Source organism: Cibotium barometz, chromosome 20 (assembly GCF_041138505.1).
Source record: "Cibotium barometz isolate CiBa-2024 chromosome 20, ASM4113850v1, whole genome shotgun sequence".
Classification (NCBI taxonomy): domain Eukaryota; kingdom Viridiplantae; phylum Streptophyta; class Polypodiopsida; order Cyatheales; family Cibotiaceae; genus Cibotium; species Cibotium barometz.
This window is the reverse complement of record NC_141065.1, coordinates 1,296,476-1,315,327: the sequence shown is the minus strand read 5'-3', so window position 1 is coordinate 1,315,327 and position 18,852 is coordinate 1,296,476. Positions and strand designations below refer to the sequence as shown.

At 42.6% G+C, this 18,852-nt stretch overlaps 1 protein-coding gene across 8 annotated transcripts; it reads right to left on the bottom strand.

The window, feature by feature from the left end:
- Nucleotides 1–1,032: 1,032 nt before the first annotated feature.
- Nucleotides 1,033–10,380, bottom strand: LOC147627436 (ABC transporter G family member 44-like). Of its 8 annotated transcripts, none has more exons than XR_015268231.1 (6): nucleotides 10,138–10,380; nucleotides 9,951–10,027; nucleotides 9,827–9,880; nucleotides 9,640–9,730; nucleotides 2,647–3,390; nucleotides 1,033–1,946 (listed from the first exon to the last, which is right to left on the bottom strand). XR_015268231.1 is itself a non-coding variant. In XM_086814323.1 (4 exons), the coding sequence occupies exons 1-4, from the start codon at nucleotides 10,023–10,025 to the stop codon at nucleotides 1,912–1,914; spliced, it is 255 nt and encodes an 84-aa protein (XP_086670449.1). In that variant the 5' UTR covers nucleotides 10,026–10,075; the 3' UTR covers nucleotides 1,033–1,911. The 8 variants fall into 7 exon arrangements, 2 of the variants coding, with proteins under 2 accessions (XP_086670449.1, XP_086670450.1); XR_015268232.1 differs by lacking the exon at nucleotides 10,138–10,380 and adding an exon at nucleotides 3,833–3,905 and having other exon boundaries at nucleotides 9,951–10,075; XR_015268235.1 differs by lacking the exons at nucleotides 9,951–10,027; nucleotides 10,138–10,380 and adding an exon at nucleotides 3,833–3,905 and having other exon boundaries at nucleotides 2,647–2,975; nucleotides 3,055–3,390; nucleotides 4,001–9,730.
- Nucleotides 10,381–18,852: the final 8,472 nt, after the last annotated feature.

Below are 18,852 nucleotides of genomic sequence, written 5' to 3'. Positions count from 1 at the left end.
TTTTTTGAATGCATTGTTATTCTTTATGAGTTTTGTGATGTTTTGTAGGGTTGTGATTTTGTTGCTTTTTGGATGAAGGCTATGTGTGAGCATGCTTTCTATTGGGTGCTTGTGATGGTTTTTGCACACAATGGATCTTAGGCAAGCTTTTTTTCGTAGTTTATAGTGTGTGAGAGCTTTGGTCATTCTGCTTTTCATGTGTTGGTGCATACACGCGCGCGCACATACACACACACACACACACGCTTGCTTATGTTGGTGGCGGTGGCAATTCTTATGGTCTTATCTTGCTTTGTGTTGCTTCATCAAATATGTTCTTTTACACTTGTAGTGTTGCATCTGCCCTGAGTCCAAACAACTTGAAACCAATGTCATCTTGACGGAGTCAGCTACATGGCCTACTCATGTGGGTGCACAAAGTCTTCATGAGTTTATGTTTCTCTTCTTAATATTTAAGGAATTACTCGGAATCTTTTACTATAGCCTCAAGATGCATATGGCCTAGAAAAGCTGGCGTCTGAGGAATTATGGAAGCATTACACTAAGGATTTTGGAATTGAATGTCGAATTGGTCGCTTCCACAACATCTATGGTCCCTTTGGTACATGTAGATAACTTGTGAAGTGTGAACCTCATTCTTTGAGTGCTCATTCTTGAGTGTATGCTTTTGAGAAGAGCATAGTGAAGAAGATAACGGAGGCTCTTGAGCTTTCCATGGCTAACTACGTAGAGAGCTTTCATTTCTAATGCAAGGGCTTATTTCTTTTCTCTATGGCTCTTCTATTCCATGTTTGTAGTACTCTCTGTGTGTGTGTGTGTCGCGTGTATTGGTGCACAAGTGTGTTATGGTAATCTATGCAAAGGACAAAGGTATTAAAGTATATGGAGGAGTACAACTAGAGGAGAGCAGCAAGGATAGAGAGAGAGAAAGAGAGAGAGGTGGGAAAAAAGGAAGGTGTTAGCGAAGAGAGAGAGAGAGAGAGAGAGAGAGAGAGAGAAGTTGAGAGAGGAGAGAGGGGGATGCGCGAAGAATCTTTTACCTACTCCCCCTGAGATTGAATCTGACTATGAGAAAAAGCTTGGTGAATTTCCAACACCTATTCAAAATTGCATTTCTGGGAGGAGAAAACGCAATTGTTGGAAGCCCATCTCTCTCGCAATATGTAATCAGACCTTAAGTCCCCGTGTCCTCATTTTTAAGTTCTAGTTGTGCAAGAGGAGGACATAAGCAATCTGTTGAAACCATGTAGGAGGGATGATGAGCTCCCAATAAGCATTAATTACTAGGATAATTAAGCTCATGCCCAAGGGGGGGAAAGTCCCGAAGTCTCCCTCCCCCCCCCCCCCCCTCTCTCTCTCTCTCATGGCAACTCAAACTAAACAGAAATGCTAGCAAACATGTAAAGACTCTATTTTGCACGACGACGTGCACAAGAGAGACAAGCAAAAAATCTCACTAAAAAATTACAAAAACGATGGTCAAAGAAAAGAAGTTTTATCAAAATTTGCTTGGTTAGATGTCAACCAATCAAGCTAACAAGCCTAACTAGTTTCATAGTGGTGATTTCTGAATCCCAGCTGCATGGTAATCACATAATCCTCTCAAATGAAAGAAGGGCAGTGCAAGAAGCCCAGAAAAAGACTCTCCTTAAGCAGCAACACCTTTGCCCTTCTTTCTTTGAATCTTTTTCTGGTAAAACTCCAACTCCTTCCCTTCAAGAATGTCCCTGAAACATGATTTTAAAAAATTAACAGACTGACAAATTTTTTATGATAAACAACCCACTGAGAAGATTAGGAAGTATCAGCCCTTCCACATTGTCTAGGGCGAGAGGCAACAGAAGCAAGCAATCTTCCCGCTTGCGAGATTGTTTGCGCTCTGTGATTTTCCTGACAACATGATTGCTCTGTTTAATCTCCTCCTCTCCAGTAGGAGTTTCTCCCTCCTACAAGACAGAATAAAAAAGCAAACAATTAAGTCGTGACTTTAAAGCATAGATAACCCACCTTTGTCGACACATTTTTCAAACTCACTACAATATGAAGCAGTAGGGAAAAATACATCATTAGTCATGAACCTTGAAAACATCACAAAATAAGTGCATATGGAGAGAGCATCTTCCCTCCAGCTTTAATGTATGCCAACTAGAACTGGCATGATCTTGTGAATATGTCCTCTACATCTGGAGATATGGCCATTCCTTCAGGAACTAGGCTCCCAACCTCCACTGGTTGCCTAGCTTCCTCAAGCGCATGGCCTTCCCTCCTTAATACGCTGTAAAGTTTCTACGTTCTTGAAAATGTTTTTGAGACTAGTAAGGAGAATTCAAGAACCGGGAAAATTACGATCTTTGACAAATACCATAAATACACATCCCAAGTCTCCTGCAAGCTAAGTGAATCCTAAAGCAAGTCATGAATCACTTACATAAAAGGTTCTCTTTATAGTTCTACCATTTTCAGGGAACATCTATGAGGATTAGCAACCATCATGCTACTGTCTTTTACAAGCTACAGCTGCATGACTATTTTCCTTTACAAATCTATAGACACACTTGTGTTTTGCAAGGAAGGTTCACTAAATAAACCCACTGTACAAGGCATATTGCATGAGCTGCAATTTGCTAAGGATTTTAGCTTACATACCTGTTTAGCAATGATGGGTGAACATTTGATTGTTGACATGGTAATCCGGTGAAGCCTCTCCCAGGACAAAGAAATATGCACTGTAGAGCTTTCAATGACTGTACTTGTGGTAGCAGAATTCCAAGTTGAAAGCTTAAAGCTACTTTAACGCTACAACTGTATTTCTCTACCATAGAGGAAAGAGCGAACCAGTGTACATAGCCAATGGCAAGTTGGCGTTTAAAAACACATGGACAACCAGTCTTCCAGGTTAACCTAACGAGTGATCAAGATCTTGGCCAAGTGAAATTGCCTCAGAAAGTGGACACATCAAATTTGGATGGCATAACCTATGAAAGTCAAAGAGAAACAATTTCACATGAAGCACAAACAGCATTAGACATTAAAATGGGCTGATCTACCACATACCTCTGATTCCTTCTTGCCAGCAGCAGCCTTCTTTTTCTTTCCCAAATCCACACCATAGTGCTGGCTATACCGTTGCCGAAAAGAAGCAGCATCGACCTGGACAATAGCAGACTTCACCAGCGTTTGGGTGCGGACCAGCTCATTGTTGGAGGCATTGTAGACCACATCCAAGATGTGAGTCTTGCGTGTGACAGCCTCCGATCCCTATGAGTAGTTGCCAGTGTCAAGGCGTAGAGCCCTAAACTTGAAATTACCACCTCACACCCGGATCTTGCGCACTGTCTTATTGCTTGACAACTTTGTTGTGGCAGACTAGACTGGCACCCAAGCTCGTATCTGTTGTGCTAAAAATAAAGCATGCATGAGTACTAGAGATTGGGCATGATCATATTTAACAACAAGAGCAGTAGTAGGTCCATTATACATGTTATAACAATGACATAGCCCAACAGAGAGGTTTTGCTTTTTCTCATTGGCCATCTCTAGCATGGGACGCTTGGAATTGTCTAATCCTCAAACATTCAAGCATAAACCTCAGAAACCATTTTCTATGCAGAAAAACAAAAGCTTGAATCATCATACACCCTCGCAGAAAGCAGGGAAATCAAGCACTTACTTTCGCTTCTTGCGCCATGTCTTCTCATTTAGCATGGGACGCTTGGAATTGTCTAATCCTCAAACATTTAAGCATAAACCTCAGAAACCATTTTCTATGCAGAAAAACAAAAGCTTGAATCATCATACACCCTCGCAGAAAGCAGGGAAATCAAGCACTTACTTTCGCTTCTTGCGCCATGTCTTCTTATTTCCTCCTGTTGCACGCCTCTTGTGTGTGGAGTCTCAGGAGATATCTGCCCCACAGAAAACGCAGCACCTGCACAACAGAATGGTGAGAGCACAGCCACCTGCACGAGAGATCTGGTAAATAGAGCGAGAATACACTTACCCATTTCGCTCTTCTCTGTTGTGCTTTGTCGTTGAAGACCTGAACCTTTAATCAGCCCCAAGCTTTTATAGGTCGGATGTCGTCTACGAAAAATGGTTGAAGGACTGATAGCTCCTGCTGGATAGCAAGCCTCTACAACTTGGCCTTGCTCCAAATCGAATCTAATGGCACAAAGAGCAAGCATCCATCTCCGCAAGCCCACGACATCTGGCCTTGATTTTGGCTCTGAATTAGGCACAGCTAGAGAAACACTTCTTCTCATAATGTCTCCCTTCTGCCTTCTCAAAGCATCAGCCTTCTCTTCTTCAAAAAGTGTACTAGAATCTGTGTTATGTACAGATGCGTGCTATATACAAAAGGGTAATGAAGAATTTACTTCAACTTGGCTTTTCTATGAAAGGACCGAGCAAGAGCATTTCACCTCTGAATTCAGTCATGCCTCATGGAGTTATCCATACAGAAACACTAGGGGAAAGCCCTTCCAACCAAAGCCTTCTCATCTGGAGCTCCAAACAAAAACTTTGCATGGCATTCTATTACAAATAGTGAGCATTTAAATGAGATTATCAAAGACCTGCATCTCAGAGAGGGAAGGGAAATCTGCAGCAAACAATGAGATCACAAAGAAGAAGAAGGTATGACCATGCCTGGATTTCGCAGAGCTCCAACTCGAGAGCTTTCTTGGTGAGAGCTGGCTTGCATGTTCGGGAGGAGAGAGGTGCTTTGCAGGGAAAAACGATTGCCCTGTAAGAAGAGCAGAGCATGCGAAAAGGGAGAAAGAAAGCAGGCACCTTTCAGCAGAAAAGTGAGGAGCCAATTTGGAGGAGAAAAGTGAGGAAAAACAAATGCACAAAAATTGAATGTTATATATACCTTTGAACATGCCCAAATACACCTTATAAGAAAGCATATAAGCACATGTCACTGCATCTGGAAGGATGCCCCAATGATGCATCTCTTCAAAGCAGTCTAGTGCTTGCTCGGTGCGACCTTGTGCATATCCTGGAATCAGTGCACTCCAAGAGAGAACATTCTGGGATGGCAGCCCATCGACCACTTGTCGTGTCTTTGGCACTGCGCTTGGTATACATGTCGACTAGAGCACTGCCCAGCATAACGTTGTTCTGCAGCAACCCCTGCCTGGCAATTTCACCATTGATTTGTTCCCCCTTGTCACCTGCTTCGATCGTGCCACATGCTTTCAAGATGCACGCGTAAGTCACTGCATTTGTAAGGAGGGCCTCACACTGCATCTCTTCAAAGCAGTCTAGTGCTTATTCGGTGACCTCCTGGTGCATATGCTAAAATCAATGCAGTCCAAGAGACAACATTCTGAGAAGGCAGCCCATCAAGCACCTGTCGCACCTTTGAAACAGCACCGCACTCAGCATACATGTACCGCCAAGCACAATGTACCCCTGCCTTGCAATCTCATGCGTAGGTCACTGCATCTGGAAGAATGAAGGCAGCCCATTGTGCACTTGTCACGGCTTTAAGACAGCACTGCACTTGGCAGAGATGTCCACTAGAGCATTGACCAACACAACGTCATTCTGCAACAACCCCTGCCTCCCAATCTCGTCATCGATTTGTTTCCCCTTGTCAGCTGCTCCCATCGTGGCACATGCTTTCAAGATAAACGCGTAGATCACTGCATCTGGAAGGATGCCCTCATGCTGCTTTTGTTCAAAACAATCTAAAGCATTTTGGTTGTGCCCCCTCTCGGGCATTGACAGATATTAATGCAGTCAATGTGACAACATTGCTGCTGCTTTTATGTATGTCCAGTAGCTCGTTTGCTTTCAGTGCACTCAAAGAGACAACACTCCAAGAATGCAGCCCATCGAGCACTCGTCGCACATAGATAGCACCGCACTTGGCATACATGTCCACTAGAGCACTACCCAGCACAATGTTGTTCTGCAGCAACCCCTGCCTTGCAATCTTGTCATGGATTTGTTTCCCCTGTCAGCTGCTCCGATCATGGCACGTGCTTTCAAGATGCACATGTAGGTCACTGCATTTGGAACAGAACAACCCCAGCCTTGCAATCTCGTCATGAATTTGTTTCCCCTTGTCAGCTGCTCCAATTGTGGCACATGCTTTCAATATGCATGTGCACATTTGGAAGGAAACCCTCACACTCAACCTCTTCAAACGAGTCCAGTACTTGCTTGGTGTGACCACCTTGTGCATATCCTGCAATCAATGCAATCCAAGAGACAACATTCCGAGAAGGCAGCCCATCAAGCACTTGTCGCAGCTTTTGAGACAGCACCCCATGTCCAATAGAGACCCCCCAGCACAATGTAGCCCCTCCCTTGCAATCTCTTCATGGATTTGTTTCCAATCATGGCACATGCTTTTAAGATCCATGCATAGGTCACTAAATCTGGGAGGATGCCCTCTATGTCAAGTGCTTGCTGGGTGTGACCTTCTTGTGCATATGCTGCAATTGGCGCATTCCAAAAGACAACATTCTGCGAAGGCAGCCCATCGAGCACTTGTCACGCCCTTGAGACAGCACCGCACTCGGCATAGATGTCCATTAGAGCATTGGCCAGCACAATGTCATTCTGCAACAACCCCTGCCTTGCAATCTCGTCCATCGATTTGTTTCCCTTTGTCAGCTGCTCCAATTGTGGCACATGCTTTCAAAGTGAATGCATGTCCAGTAACTCATTTTCCTTTCAAAGCTCACCACATTTCGCGTACACGGTCACTAGGTGATGTGATCAGAAGATCATCATGTATGCTGGTGCCTCTAACAAGACCTTTGTTTCAGGTACAAGGCCTAAGCTTCAGAGGCCAAAAAGCATCTATTTGATGGCATTGGCCTCCTCCACTTCTACTTCTAAACTCTTAGATAACCCAAGATGGAGTATCCCGGCTATCCATCCACAAAGGCTCCTGTGCAACTTTATGCTTAAAGTCTGCCTCCCTCCATCCACAAAGGCTCCTGTGCAACTTTATGCTTACAGTCTGACTCCCTTCAAGAGGTAGAGCTCTTGCACTTCTTCGATTCCTCCCCCTCTATCTCTGTTTCTTTTGCATACACAAAACTCAAAAGTGCTGCCAATAAATTGTACTAGCCATCATCCTGCACCCTTTTTGAGCTTGCATGATCTCTTGCAGCAGCAGAGGAAAATAGAGCTCTCTTCTCTGGCTGCTTCATCATCTTCTTCTTCTTCTTCTTTTGTGAAGAAAACTGCCTGTTGATTTGTGAACACCCTCTCTGGATGCCTTGATTGATAAAGAAGAAGAGCCTCCTCTCCCTGCCCACACCATGCACACGCTGCAATCAGAGCATTCAATGAAGCAGCATCTGGATTTGAAATTTTACTGAATGCATTTCTTGCATTACTAATAATACCACACATGCCATACACGTTGATTATAGCATTTAAAATGACAACATCTTCATTAAAAACACGCCCAGCAATACGTACATACATGCGAATGCCTTCTTGGAGAGCCTCTATGCACTGAATAGGCTTGCGAATGTGAACTTGTCTGGTCCAATGCCCTAAGTCTGCATCCGTTCAAAATGCTGTACAGCTTTGTTTACCTCTTCACGCTGTTCCAATGCAATGGCCATGGCATTCCAGCTACTAACATCCCGAGTTGCCAATGCATAGAAGACTTCCTGAGCTTCCTCAAGCCTACCACACTTTCCATACATTGAGAGGAGGGTATTACCCACATCAGAATCGGGTTGAATTTTGTCATTGGCTCCAACTCGAGAGCTTTCATGGTGAGACCTCGCTTGCATGTTGTGGGAGGAGAGAGGCGAGGCCTGTTGCAGTTGCTTTGCAGCATCTACAGGTGAGCAATTGTTCACTGAGTCTGTAAAAAGATTCCAGTATTAGATGAATCCTGGATTAAAAGATACTAATTGGATTGGACCTAGGCATCCAGTCCATGATGTTTTACATACTTCCATTTCTCCTTAGAATGGTAAGCACATGATGCTTACAAATGTTAGAACATCAAAAGATGAAGGTAAGGCAGCAATGCTCTCTTCTTTTCGGATTGAATACCTAAGTCGATTGGATCAAGGCTTGCACTACTATGTGTTGGCGACTCCTTTCCAGTGTCATTTAGGAACCCATCATCCTCTACAATTTGGCCCATATGGAAAGCATTAGCAAATGAACTTGCACCTTCCAGAACATCATCCAGTTCTGTTTCAATCCCATCTAAGTTTTGATTGATATCAGAAACCAAGTTCGTGATGTTTTCTTGTTCTTTGGTACTCTCAGAATGAATATCCCTCTGCTACCTACAAATATCCCTCTGCTACCTGCGCCTCCTCAAAACCACTCTTGCTGCCACTTGCTTCCAAAGACGTAACACCATCATCCTGAGTGGGGGTAAAGGATTGCTCAACACCATGATGTTTAATGTTGTCATCATCGCTTTCTGAGTCCGTCTCATCAAACTGCCCATTGGAAGTCTAGTGCAGAGGAATTGATCACAATATCCTGGTCTGGACAAACAGTATCATCTGTTCAACCCTTAGCTGCCAATGATGTGATCAAATCCTCCTCAATAACCTGTTCAAGTTTCTCAGTTGTTGTACTGCTTTCAGCCAAAACACCATCAATTTGAGACTCCGCAAACTTAAACTCAAGTAGCTGAACGTTGCTAAGGTTAGGCTGAGCAGCTACAGCCATCACTTCACCATGAAATTCGCCATCTGCCACGCCGGTCAAGACTGGGGCTTAAAATTCAATCTCACCAACAGAAATTTCACTGACAAGTTGCTCTACGGCAGGCAAAGCTGCCGTCTCCTTGGAGAGTGGCAATGTTTGGCTCTCAATAAGGACATCCTCAGCTTTGAGCTCCTCTGCCTTTTCAGATTCAAGCTCCTTTAACTCTGCTAGAGGTGTTACATCAACTCCAACATTATTATCCCTAAGGGGAGTAAACTCTTCCACAATGCTAGAGCTGTAAGGCATCTGTCCAAAGGTGGGTATTCCATGCAAATTAGATTCCATATCCTCTACAGCGACTGTGTTTACAATCAGATAGAATTCTGCTGCACCCTGGGTCTCTGGCTTTCTACTACATTACCATTTGAGGCATGCAAGGTGTCATGAGTGGAGCTGACATGACCCTTGGTTCTACTTACAGAACCAGCTCCAAGTGCCATGGCTGTGAGGACACTCTCAGGAGCTTTGACCGTCTCGTTGACAAGCTTTCACCTACCATTGATGAATGACTCCGCTGCCTCGCACCTGTCCTTCCTAGATCTGAGAAAATACAGAGCTGCTGCAATGGGATATTGCAATTGTGGGCTTGCCAGGCCACTTACTGCCAAGGATGAATGGAGGGGGAGGGGTGGTTTGTAAAGCCAGATAAGCCACCTCCTCCTTGACCCTGGCCATCGGTAAGCTGGCACTGGCGATCCGAAACACGGGATGGTGCACCCCGCTGCTTTGAGAAATGAAATGAAATGAAATGAAACTGCATTTTGTTTTGTGACAAGCAACTTGCATAGACAGGTCTGTCAGAGTCTAGCACATTTTATTGACATGTTTCTGTAAGGACTGAACTTGAGATCCATCAAACAAGCATTAAAGAATGGACCCCTATCAGAGGTTGTTCCCATATCTATCAAAAGGTCTAGCATTTACCTGTGGTGACACACTTCCTCTGCCCTCCTGATATTCCTCTTCTCATTTGATAACCAACCAAGGTATCAGCACAAATGTCAAGGCCAAGAATCTGTTCCAACAAATTAGATGGACTTTTGAGATTCTTGAAGTAAAAGCATTGGCAACCATGCTTGCAGTGATACAGATATCACACAGAACTATTTACCCTCAGCACATAATCTGTGACAATAATCGTTTCGTGTTCTTCCATGGTGACTGCCTGCATAAGACACTCAATCATTTCAGAAAGGAGACTCCTTGCAAACCAAACTTGTAAACGATTTTGTTACCTTCATAAAGACATCAATGTCAGGGTCTGGCTTTATTCCTGCTGCTTTCTCTCTTCTAGAAAGTTCCTTCAGCATATCTGATATATAGAGCAACCGAAAGAAGCAAATGGGTAAATATGGACTAGATAGCAGCAACATCAACAGCTAAATTTCCATGGGCCTCAACAAAGACAAAATGATTCCTCACCATATCTAGTTCCCTATCCTTGGCACTAACCACAGAAATCCAGAGTACTCTTTCCAGCACCTCTAACACCTAGAAAGACAGTGTCTTTCACAAAGGTTCTCTCTCTCTCTGCTCATAGCAGCACCCCTCTTTCCTGCGAGTCCATGAAAAGCCTGTCCTCGAGTCTCTCTTTCTCTCACACTAGAAAACGCTGGAAGGAAGAGCCACGATTTCAAAAAAAGAGAAAGAGCTCGAAGAAAAAGATGGTGCCCTCTCACACATTTGCTCGACATGTAGCTCAGTCACTTTTTCGACACCACATGGCACTGCCTACGCTCTCCAATAACAACTGGACACCTAGCGAGGTCAAATTTTTCGATCTCACTCGCGGCATAGCACTATATACATAGGGCAATGCCAACAAAAGCACATCAAGCCAGAGTGTCAAACCCCTCACTGCTTGTTGAGAAACCCTTGGGGGGGAAAAAAACAAAAGCACATCAAGCTTAAAGAAGCTGCTAGCTTGAGCCCAGTGTCATGAACAAAGTGCCAAAGTAGAGGTCAACAACTGATACAACATATTGAGCTTCAGTAGCACAATATAGTGAATAAAGTTCAGCTGCTATGAATCCTCATTTCTAAACGTAATGTGGCACATGAGAGAATCGCGCATAATAACATCAATAAAAAGAAATTTTGAATGCACTAGTACTTTTGCATTTAGATGATACATGCAAATGTCTTGCTCCTACAGTTTGCAGGCTTGATCGATGCCTCAACCTGAAAATACTTGTTAGCATTGTTCTAGCAGTCTAAAAAGCTATGCCACAAGATCTTGCATAAAAGACCACATTAATAAAATTCATATCTTGCATAAAAGAAAGGGGCAATGTCTTTAACCATGACAAATTGCAGAGCTGGTTTAAAGAGGACTCCATCAGATCTTGGAAATATGACTCAAATCACTGGACACATCACTCTAGCAATCTTCGAGGCCATAATCTACTCAAAATCAAAAGTTGCTGATATCACCATTTAATCATCCATGGTGTCTACACATTAGGGGATCTTGTCAAAGGACAAGGACACATATTAATTAATGGTAAGCTCTGGAGGTTTAAAAAAAACAATAGAGATTTCACACAGGAGTTTGACAGCTACCAGCACAATGGTTTGTCCCATGAGAAATGATGAGCATAGCTGCGAGTATGCATGATGTCTCCTAGCTGACATTTATACTCCTTCATGAGATTCTGTGTTTTTGCCCATTTTCTATAGCCTTCCAAAAACCACAGCAGGCTAAGTATTCTCGACCACATCAAGCTTCCAAATGAAAATTTTAACAAGGACTCAATCAGAGCATGAGTGCAAACTATCTCTCTTCCAAAATTTCTGATTGTATTTGCACCCTTTCAAGGCTTGTCCTACAGCATGTCCAGTTGCTTTTGAGCTCCAATCTTGCTGTGGCAACCATCAGTTCTACATCTCTGACTTTCATTCCCAGTAGATGCATTTAAATGCACAAAATGACATTGGTAAAAGTGGCATACAACCACAGCATTTTGTCTTTGGCTCAGAGAGCAAATGACAACCTAGCAAATGTTTATAAGTTCATGTGCATGGTTACAGGCCATGCAAGATCTGATCGATGAGAAAGATATTGGTCTGATTCAATGAGTTGACATGCATATAACCGGAACATCGCTTCCACACACTATTGCTGCAATACAGTAATCGTTCCAGCCTTGCACCATTTAGCAGGATGCACACAACTACTAACAAGGATGCTCTTTTACATACCTCAAAAGAGAGAGAATGGCCAAAGGATCTGATGAGGTATGATCTTTTTCAGAGTGACATAGGATAATCCTTGTTGCCCATGGATCATTTGATAAACACAACTCATTCAGTTGGTTAAAAGTCTTTGGCGAGACTTTCTCATCAGTCCAATATATGTAAATGTACTCAGGACCAAACACGTCACTTTCCTCGCATTCCTTCCTTTTCATTTGCATATCAACATCCTCGTTCTCCTCTACCTCCTCATAACAAAGAGCTTGAGCACGAGGCCTCATGTTTCTAGTCGACATCTCATGTTCCAAAACTGCTTCAAACTCAAAAGACAAAACATCTTTTCGAATTTTTGCCTCGTACCTTGAGAGATTCGGAAGCACAAACCACCTCGCACAATCTGTAGAGAATGAATCGAGAATTTTGCTACAGCTGGCATACCGATCAACTAGTGTACTTCCGGATTGAATACAAAAGTAGACTTCTTTTCCTTTCTTAGTTTCTGTTGCATGAAACCATGAGTCGATACCAATGTTGCCAGGGCCTACAAAAGCAATGCTATTGCAGTTTTGGCTTGCATGCTACAAAAATTCATCTCTGTTCCTTAATTGCCCACATGTGGTCACCCTTGTCTGGTCTGCAGTAGGCATATAAAACACAAGATTCTCAAGGTTTTGTGGCACTTTTATATGTGGAGGAAAAAGGTCTCGTACTGTGAATGTATCTCTACTGAATGAGACACGCAATACCTCTAGTTTAAACATAAGAATACTAATGTGTGTATTTTCAATCTGCTTCCATCCCTGCGCATCCACACTAGGAACTGAGAATAGCCATGAGGGGCTATTGGGTAAAGCCAATCTCCTATCTGACAGATGAAAGAGTAAAAGTGGGCAAAACTGGACTTGAACATCTACATAGCCGACATCTCTGGTAGCTACAATGCTTTTGCTTTGAACATCCGTCTCCCTTTCATTGAGCAATCTTAGTCCCACAAGACCTTCAGCCTCTAGATCACCCCAAGTGTCTGTACATGAAAAATCATCTATTTGTTCCATAACCCTAGCTGCTCGAGTTACAATGCTTCCAAGAATTGACACTGCCAAAGCTCTTAACAAAAGTTTCACTTTCTTGGCATCAGCCAAATAGCCCACAAAAAACTCAGCCTGGCTCACTTGCCCCAACAATCTTCTCAAGAATACGGCTACCTGACTTTGGGTTCGATTTTGCCTTAAACTTGCAAGCAAACTTTGAGGTGATCTAGTAACATCTTCGTCAGCAAGTGTTCTAAACGCCAAAGCAAGCATCCGAGGGATCCCTCCACAAAATCTCAGCAACAATTGGAGACTTTCTGGCATACATACATCACTCTTTGGTTGGTTCAATGTCAATAACAACCTTTCCATGAGACCCACTGTTATGGATTGCACTTCTGCAAATTTCAAAGGCCTAAGAGGCACAAGAATAGCCTTTGCTCTTCCCGTTTTTGTCAGTTGCAAATTCCTGGCTGAGAATCTTGTCGTTCCTATGGACAAAATAGGAAAAGTCAAACTTCTTTCCTTATGCAAGACATCAAGAGTCTCGACATACTCCGAAAGGACCTCTTGGAACCACACTGGCCTACTCTCAACATCATCATGAACATTTGAAAAGCTCCCCTTTGCAGCATTTACTTTATCAATGTACCAACAAATCAAGAGGCGCTTTTCCAATGGAATATCAAGACTACATCTGATCAAGTCCATCACATGCTTTAAAGTTAAATGATTGCACAATTGAGGCCTTTCCTTCTGCAATCCTTCCAAAAACTCTACATATCGGCGTGTATCTGGCTCAAACACTGATGCATGCAAACACCGCAACGCTAAAATCTGAGATGGCAAGAGTCCATCCTCTTGAGGTAACCATTTGCCTGATCTAGTTACCTCCAATGAATGGTAGCAGCATAAGTTAAAATCCTCAAACTGTTGGAGCATCTCCAAATAGTCTTTTGTTTGACTTTCATCCAAGTACATTGCAAGGATCCTTTCTTGATCATTTTTCGAAAGATGATGCCATTGCTTCACCAAAAAAGAGCTACAATCCAATCCAAATGTGCTTTTTCCCAGCATCGGGGAAAGCAACCATAGCAACCGTGAAAAGGCCGATGGACTTGTGGAAGGACCGCCAAAGAAATTTTAGAACATAAGCAAGCCCCCATGTAGCAAAACCCTATATGCTTCCTCTCGACCAAAGATCTTAAAATATTGACATATATCCATATCAAGAGATCCATTTCTATCAAGTGGTAGAGGAGCTCCGCGTTCCCTTTTCGGATTGATAAGCCTTTTCCTAGATGCCAAGAGGTCATCCCGAAAATCATGCAATAGTGCATCTCTAATGGCCCAATCATGAGCAAAACATAGCCTCTTCACAGCTATAGTTGAACCTGTTTTTGCATCCCTGAGATAAGGCTTCAGATATCTTATAAATGCAAGGGTAGTACCTTGTAAACTCAAAAGATCCTCTTCTGTAAAGTTTACAAGTTGAGTCTTGACAAAAATAGAATTTTGATCAAGAACTTGTACACTCTTATCATTGCTTATGATAAGAGGTCTCGCCTAGGAATCGACTGAAAGCACAAACTCTTCAAAAAGATGTTCTATAGCTCCATCATAGTCGGCTGAGATTGATCTTTTCATTCTTGTTGAGATGAATAAGAGGGATGAAAAAGATGAGAAATCTCTGCGTAGGTCTTGCAGAAGTGTTTGAGAAGGGTAAAAGAGAAACGTAGAAGTGTTTGAGAAGGGTAAGAGAGAAATGTTTTTTTAGCGAGAGACTTTTTCCACTGGCAAAGGATGCTTTTTGCAAACAACCACGTCAACATTAAAGTTTAGCCATGGCAAAATTAATTATGCCCTCCCAATGAACAAATTAATTCCATTAAAGTTTAGCCTAATGAACAAATTAATTCCATTAAAGTTTAGCCATGGAAAAATTAATTAACATTTAGCAATGGCTAAACTTTAATTCCATTAAAGTTTAGCCATGAAAAAATTAATTAACATTTAGCAATGGCTAAATTAGTGTTGAAAGACACATTAAGGTTTAGCGATTGCAAAATTACTAGCCCCTAGCGGTGGCTCTTTTGCACAAGCTCATGAGTCTGAAGCTCACGATAGTGAATACTCGTAGGGAAAAGTGAAACGAAAGTGGACTTGCATCCATCGACTAGATACAAAATAGGGGATCCCCCATACAATATTATTCTCAGTTAAGGATCTCAAAATTCTAGAAACGGCTTTCTCTTTGGGTTATTTGCTAATAAGTAAACTAAACCCACCACTAGCGACTTAGGCTCGTGTCACACTAGGACACCCAACCATGATTTTGGTGAGTTGTCTCCAATCACTGAGCGCGCCCCATTTTTTGATGTCACACTGGGCCGCTTGTCCCATGCACAAATGTCTAACTAATCTACCACATAGGAGCCATCTTTTGAGTGAAGATGGCCGGTCTAATTAGGTTGGCCATCTTTTGCATTTCTAGATTTGATTGGAGGAGAGCCATTGCTTTGCAGCTTTTGTGAGAAGTGCTCCTACCCAAGTGTGCCACCCACAGTACACTGACCAGCCATCTCACTCTAGGACATGGTGGCCATTAACTACCACCTTAATATGGCCACATGTCCCAATGTGACAGGGACCTTCTACTTGTGAACCTAAACCCACCACTAGCAATTTGTATGTAGCTCCTTGGTCTGCAAAGCAATCCTATTATGCAAAAATAGATAAATTTTAGAACAATGAATGGTTGCAAAACCAAGAAAGTTCGTCATGCATATGTTATATTAATTGACAAGCAAGAAGAGGAGGGTTCTTTTAGTATTAACATGTGGACAAGGCAAGGGCACGTTTCTTGTGATTATAAACAATTAGGGAGAACTGTGTCACCTCCTCCTACACAACTTGTTGCACATACAGCTATTGTGTGGAATTTCCACAGCCGCAGTTCCACACAATAGTTGTATGTGCAACAAGTTGTGTAGGAGGAGGTGACACAGTTCTCCCTAATTGTTTATAATCACAAGAAACGTGCCCTTTCCTTGTCCAGCAATGTACTTGGATGAAAGTCAAACAAAAGACTATTTGGAGATGCTCCAACAGTTTGAGGATTTTAACTTATGCTGCTACCATTCATTGGAGGTAACTAGATCAGGCAAATGGTTACCTCAAGAGGATGAACTCTTGCCATGTCAGATTTTAGCGTTGCGGTGTTGCATGCATCAGTGTTTGAGCCAGATACACGCCGATATGTAGAGTTTTTGGAAAGATTGCAGAAGGAAAGGCCTCAGTCGTGCAATCATTTAACTTTAAAGCATGTGATGGACTTGATCAGATGTAGTCTTGGTATTCCATTGGAAAAGCACCTCTTGATTTGTTGGTACATTGATGAAGTAAATGCTGCAAAGGGGAGCTTTTCAAATGTTTATGATGATGTTGAGAGTAGGCCAGTGTGGTTCCAAGAGGTCCTTTCGGAGTATGTCGAGACTCTTGATGTCTTGCATCAGGAAAGAAGTTTGACTTTTCCTATTTTGTCCATAGGAACGACAAGATTCTCAGCCGGGAATTCGCAACTGACAAAAAAGGGAAGAGCAAAGGCTATTCTTGTGCCTCTTAGGCCTTTGAATTTACAGAAGTGCAATCCATAACAGTGGGTCTCATGGAAAGGTTGTTATTGTTGACATTGAACCAACCAAAGAGTGATGTATGTATGCCAGAAAGTCTCCAATTGTTGCTGAGATTTTGTGGAGGGATCCCTCGGATGCTTGCTTTGGCGTTTAGAACACTTGCTGACGAAGATGTTACTAGATCACCTCAAAGTTTGCTTGCAAGTTTAAGGCAAAATTGAACCCAAAGTCAGGTAGCCGTATTCTTGAGAAGATTGTTGGGTGGGCTATTTGGCTGATGCCAAGAAAGTGAAACTTTTGTTCAGAGCTTTGGCAGTGTCAATTCTTGGAAGCATTGTAACTCGAGCAGCTAGGGTTATGGAACAAATAGATGATTTTTCATGTACAGACACTTGGGGTGATCTAGAGGCTGAAGGTCTTGTGGGACTAAGATTGCTCAATGAAAGGGAGACATATGTTCAAAGCAAAAGCATTGTAGCTACCAGAGATGTCGGCTATGTAGATGTTCAAGTCCAGTTTTGCCCACTTTTACTCTTTCATCTGTCAGATAGGAGATTGGCTTTACCCAATAGCCCCTCATGGCTATTCTCAGTTCCTAGTGTGGATGCGCAGGGATGGAAGGAAATTGAAAATGCACACATTAGTATTCTTATGTTTAAACGAGCGCTATTGCGTATCTCATTCAGTAGAGATACATTCACAGTACGAGACCTTTTTCCTCCACATATAAAAGTGCCACAAAACCTTGAGAATCTTGTGTTTTATATGACTACTGCAGACCAGACAAGGGTGACCACATGTGGGCATTTAAGGAACAGAGATGAATTTTTGCTGCAAGCCAAAACTGCAATAGCATTGCTTTTGTAGGCCCTCGCAACATTGGTATCGTCATAGTTTCATGCAACAGAAACTAAGAAAGGAAAAGAAGTCTACTTTTGTATTCAATCCAGAAGTACACTAGGTGATCGGTATACCAGCTGTAGCAAAATTCTCGATTCATTCTCTACAGATTGTGCGAGGTGGTTTGTGCTTCCGAATCTCTCACGGTACAAGGCAAAAATTCGAAAAGATGTTTTGTCTTCTGAGTTTGAAGCAGTTTTGGAACATGAGATGCCAACCAGAAACCTAAGGCCTCGTGCTCAAGCTCTTTGTTATGAGGAGGTAGAGGAGAACGAGGATGTTGATATGCAAATGAAAAGTAAGGAATGCGAGGAAAGTGACATGTTCGGTCCTGAGTACATTTACAGATACTGGACTCATGAGAAAGTCTCGCCAAAGACTTTTAACCAACTGAATGAGTTGTGTTTATCAAATGATCCATGGGCAACAAGGATTATCCTGTGTCACTCTGAAAAAGATCATACCTCATCAGATCCTTTGGCCATTCTTTAATGTGGTCTTTTATGCAAGATCTTGTGGCATAGCTTTTTAGACTGCTAGAACAATGCTAACAAGTATTTTCAGGTTGAGGCATCGATCAAGCCTGCAAACTGTAGGAGCAAGACATTTGCATGTATCATCTAAATGCAAAAGTACTAGTGCATTCAAAATTTCTTTTTATTGATGTTATTATGCGCGATTCTCTCATGTGCCACATTACGTTTAAAAATGAGGATTCATAGCAGCTGAACTTTATTCACTATATTGTGCTACTGAAGCTCAATATGTTGTACAGCTGTTGACCTCTACTTTGGCACTTTGTTCATGACACTGGGCTCAAGCTAGCAGCTTCTTTAAGCTTGATGTGCTTTTGTTTTTTTCCCCCCAACGGTTTCTCAACAAGCAGTGAGGGGTTTGACACTCTGGCTTGATGTGCTTTTGTTGGCACTGCCCTATGTACATAGGGCAGTGCCCTATGCTTTTGTTGGCACTGCCCTATGTATATAGTGCTATGCCGTGAGTGAGATCGAAAAATTTGACCTCACCAGGTGTCCAGCTGTGATTGGAGAGCGTAGGCAGTGCCATGTGGTGTCGAAAAAGTGACTTAGCTACATGTCGAGCAAATGTGTGAGAGGGCACCGTCTTTTTCTTCGAGCTCTTTTTCTTTTTTTGAAATCGTGGATCTGCCTTCCAGCGTTTTCTAGTGTGAGAGAAAGAGAGACTCGAGGATAGGCTTTTCATGGACTCGCAGGAAAGAGGGGTGCTGCTATGAGCAGAGAGAGAGAGAGAACCTTTGTGAAAGACAGTCTTTCTAGGTGTTAGTGGTGCTGGAAAGAGTACTCTGGATTTCTGTGGTTAGTGCCAAGGAGAGGGAACTAGAAATGTACAGAAATGGA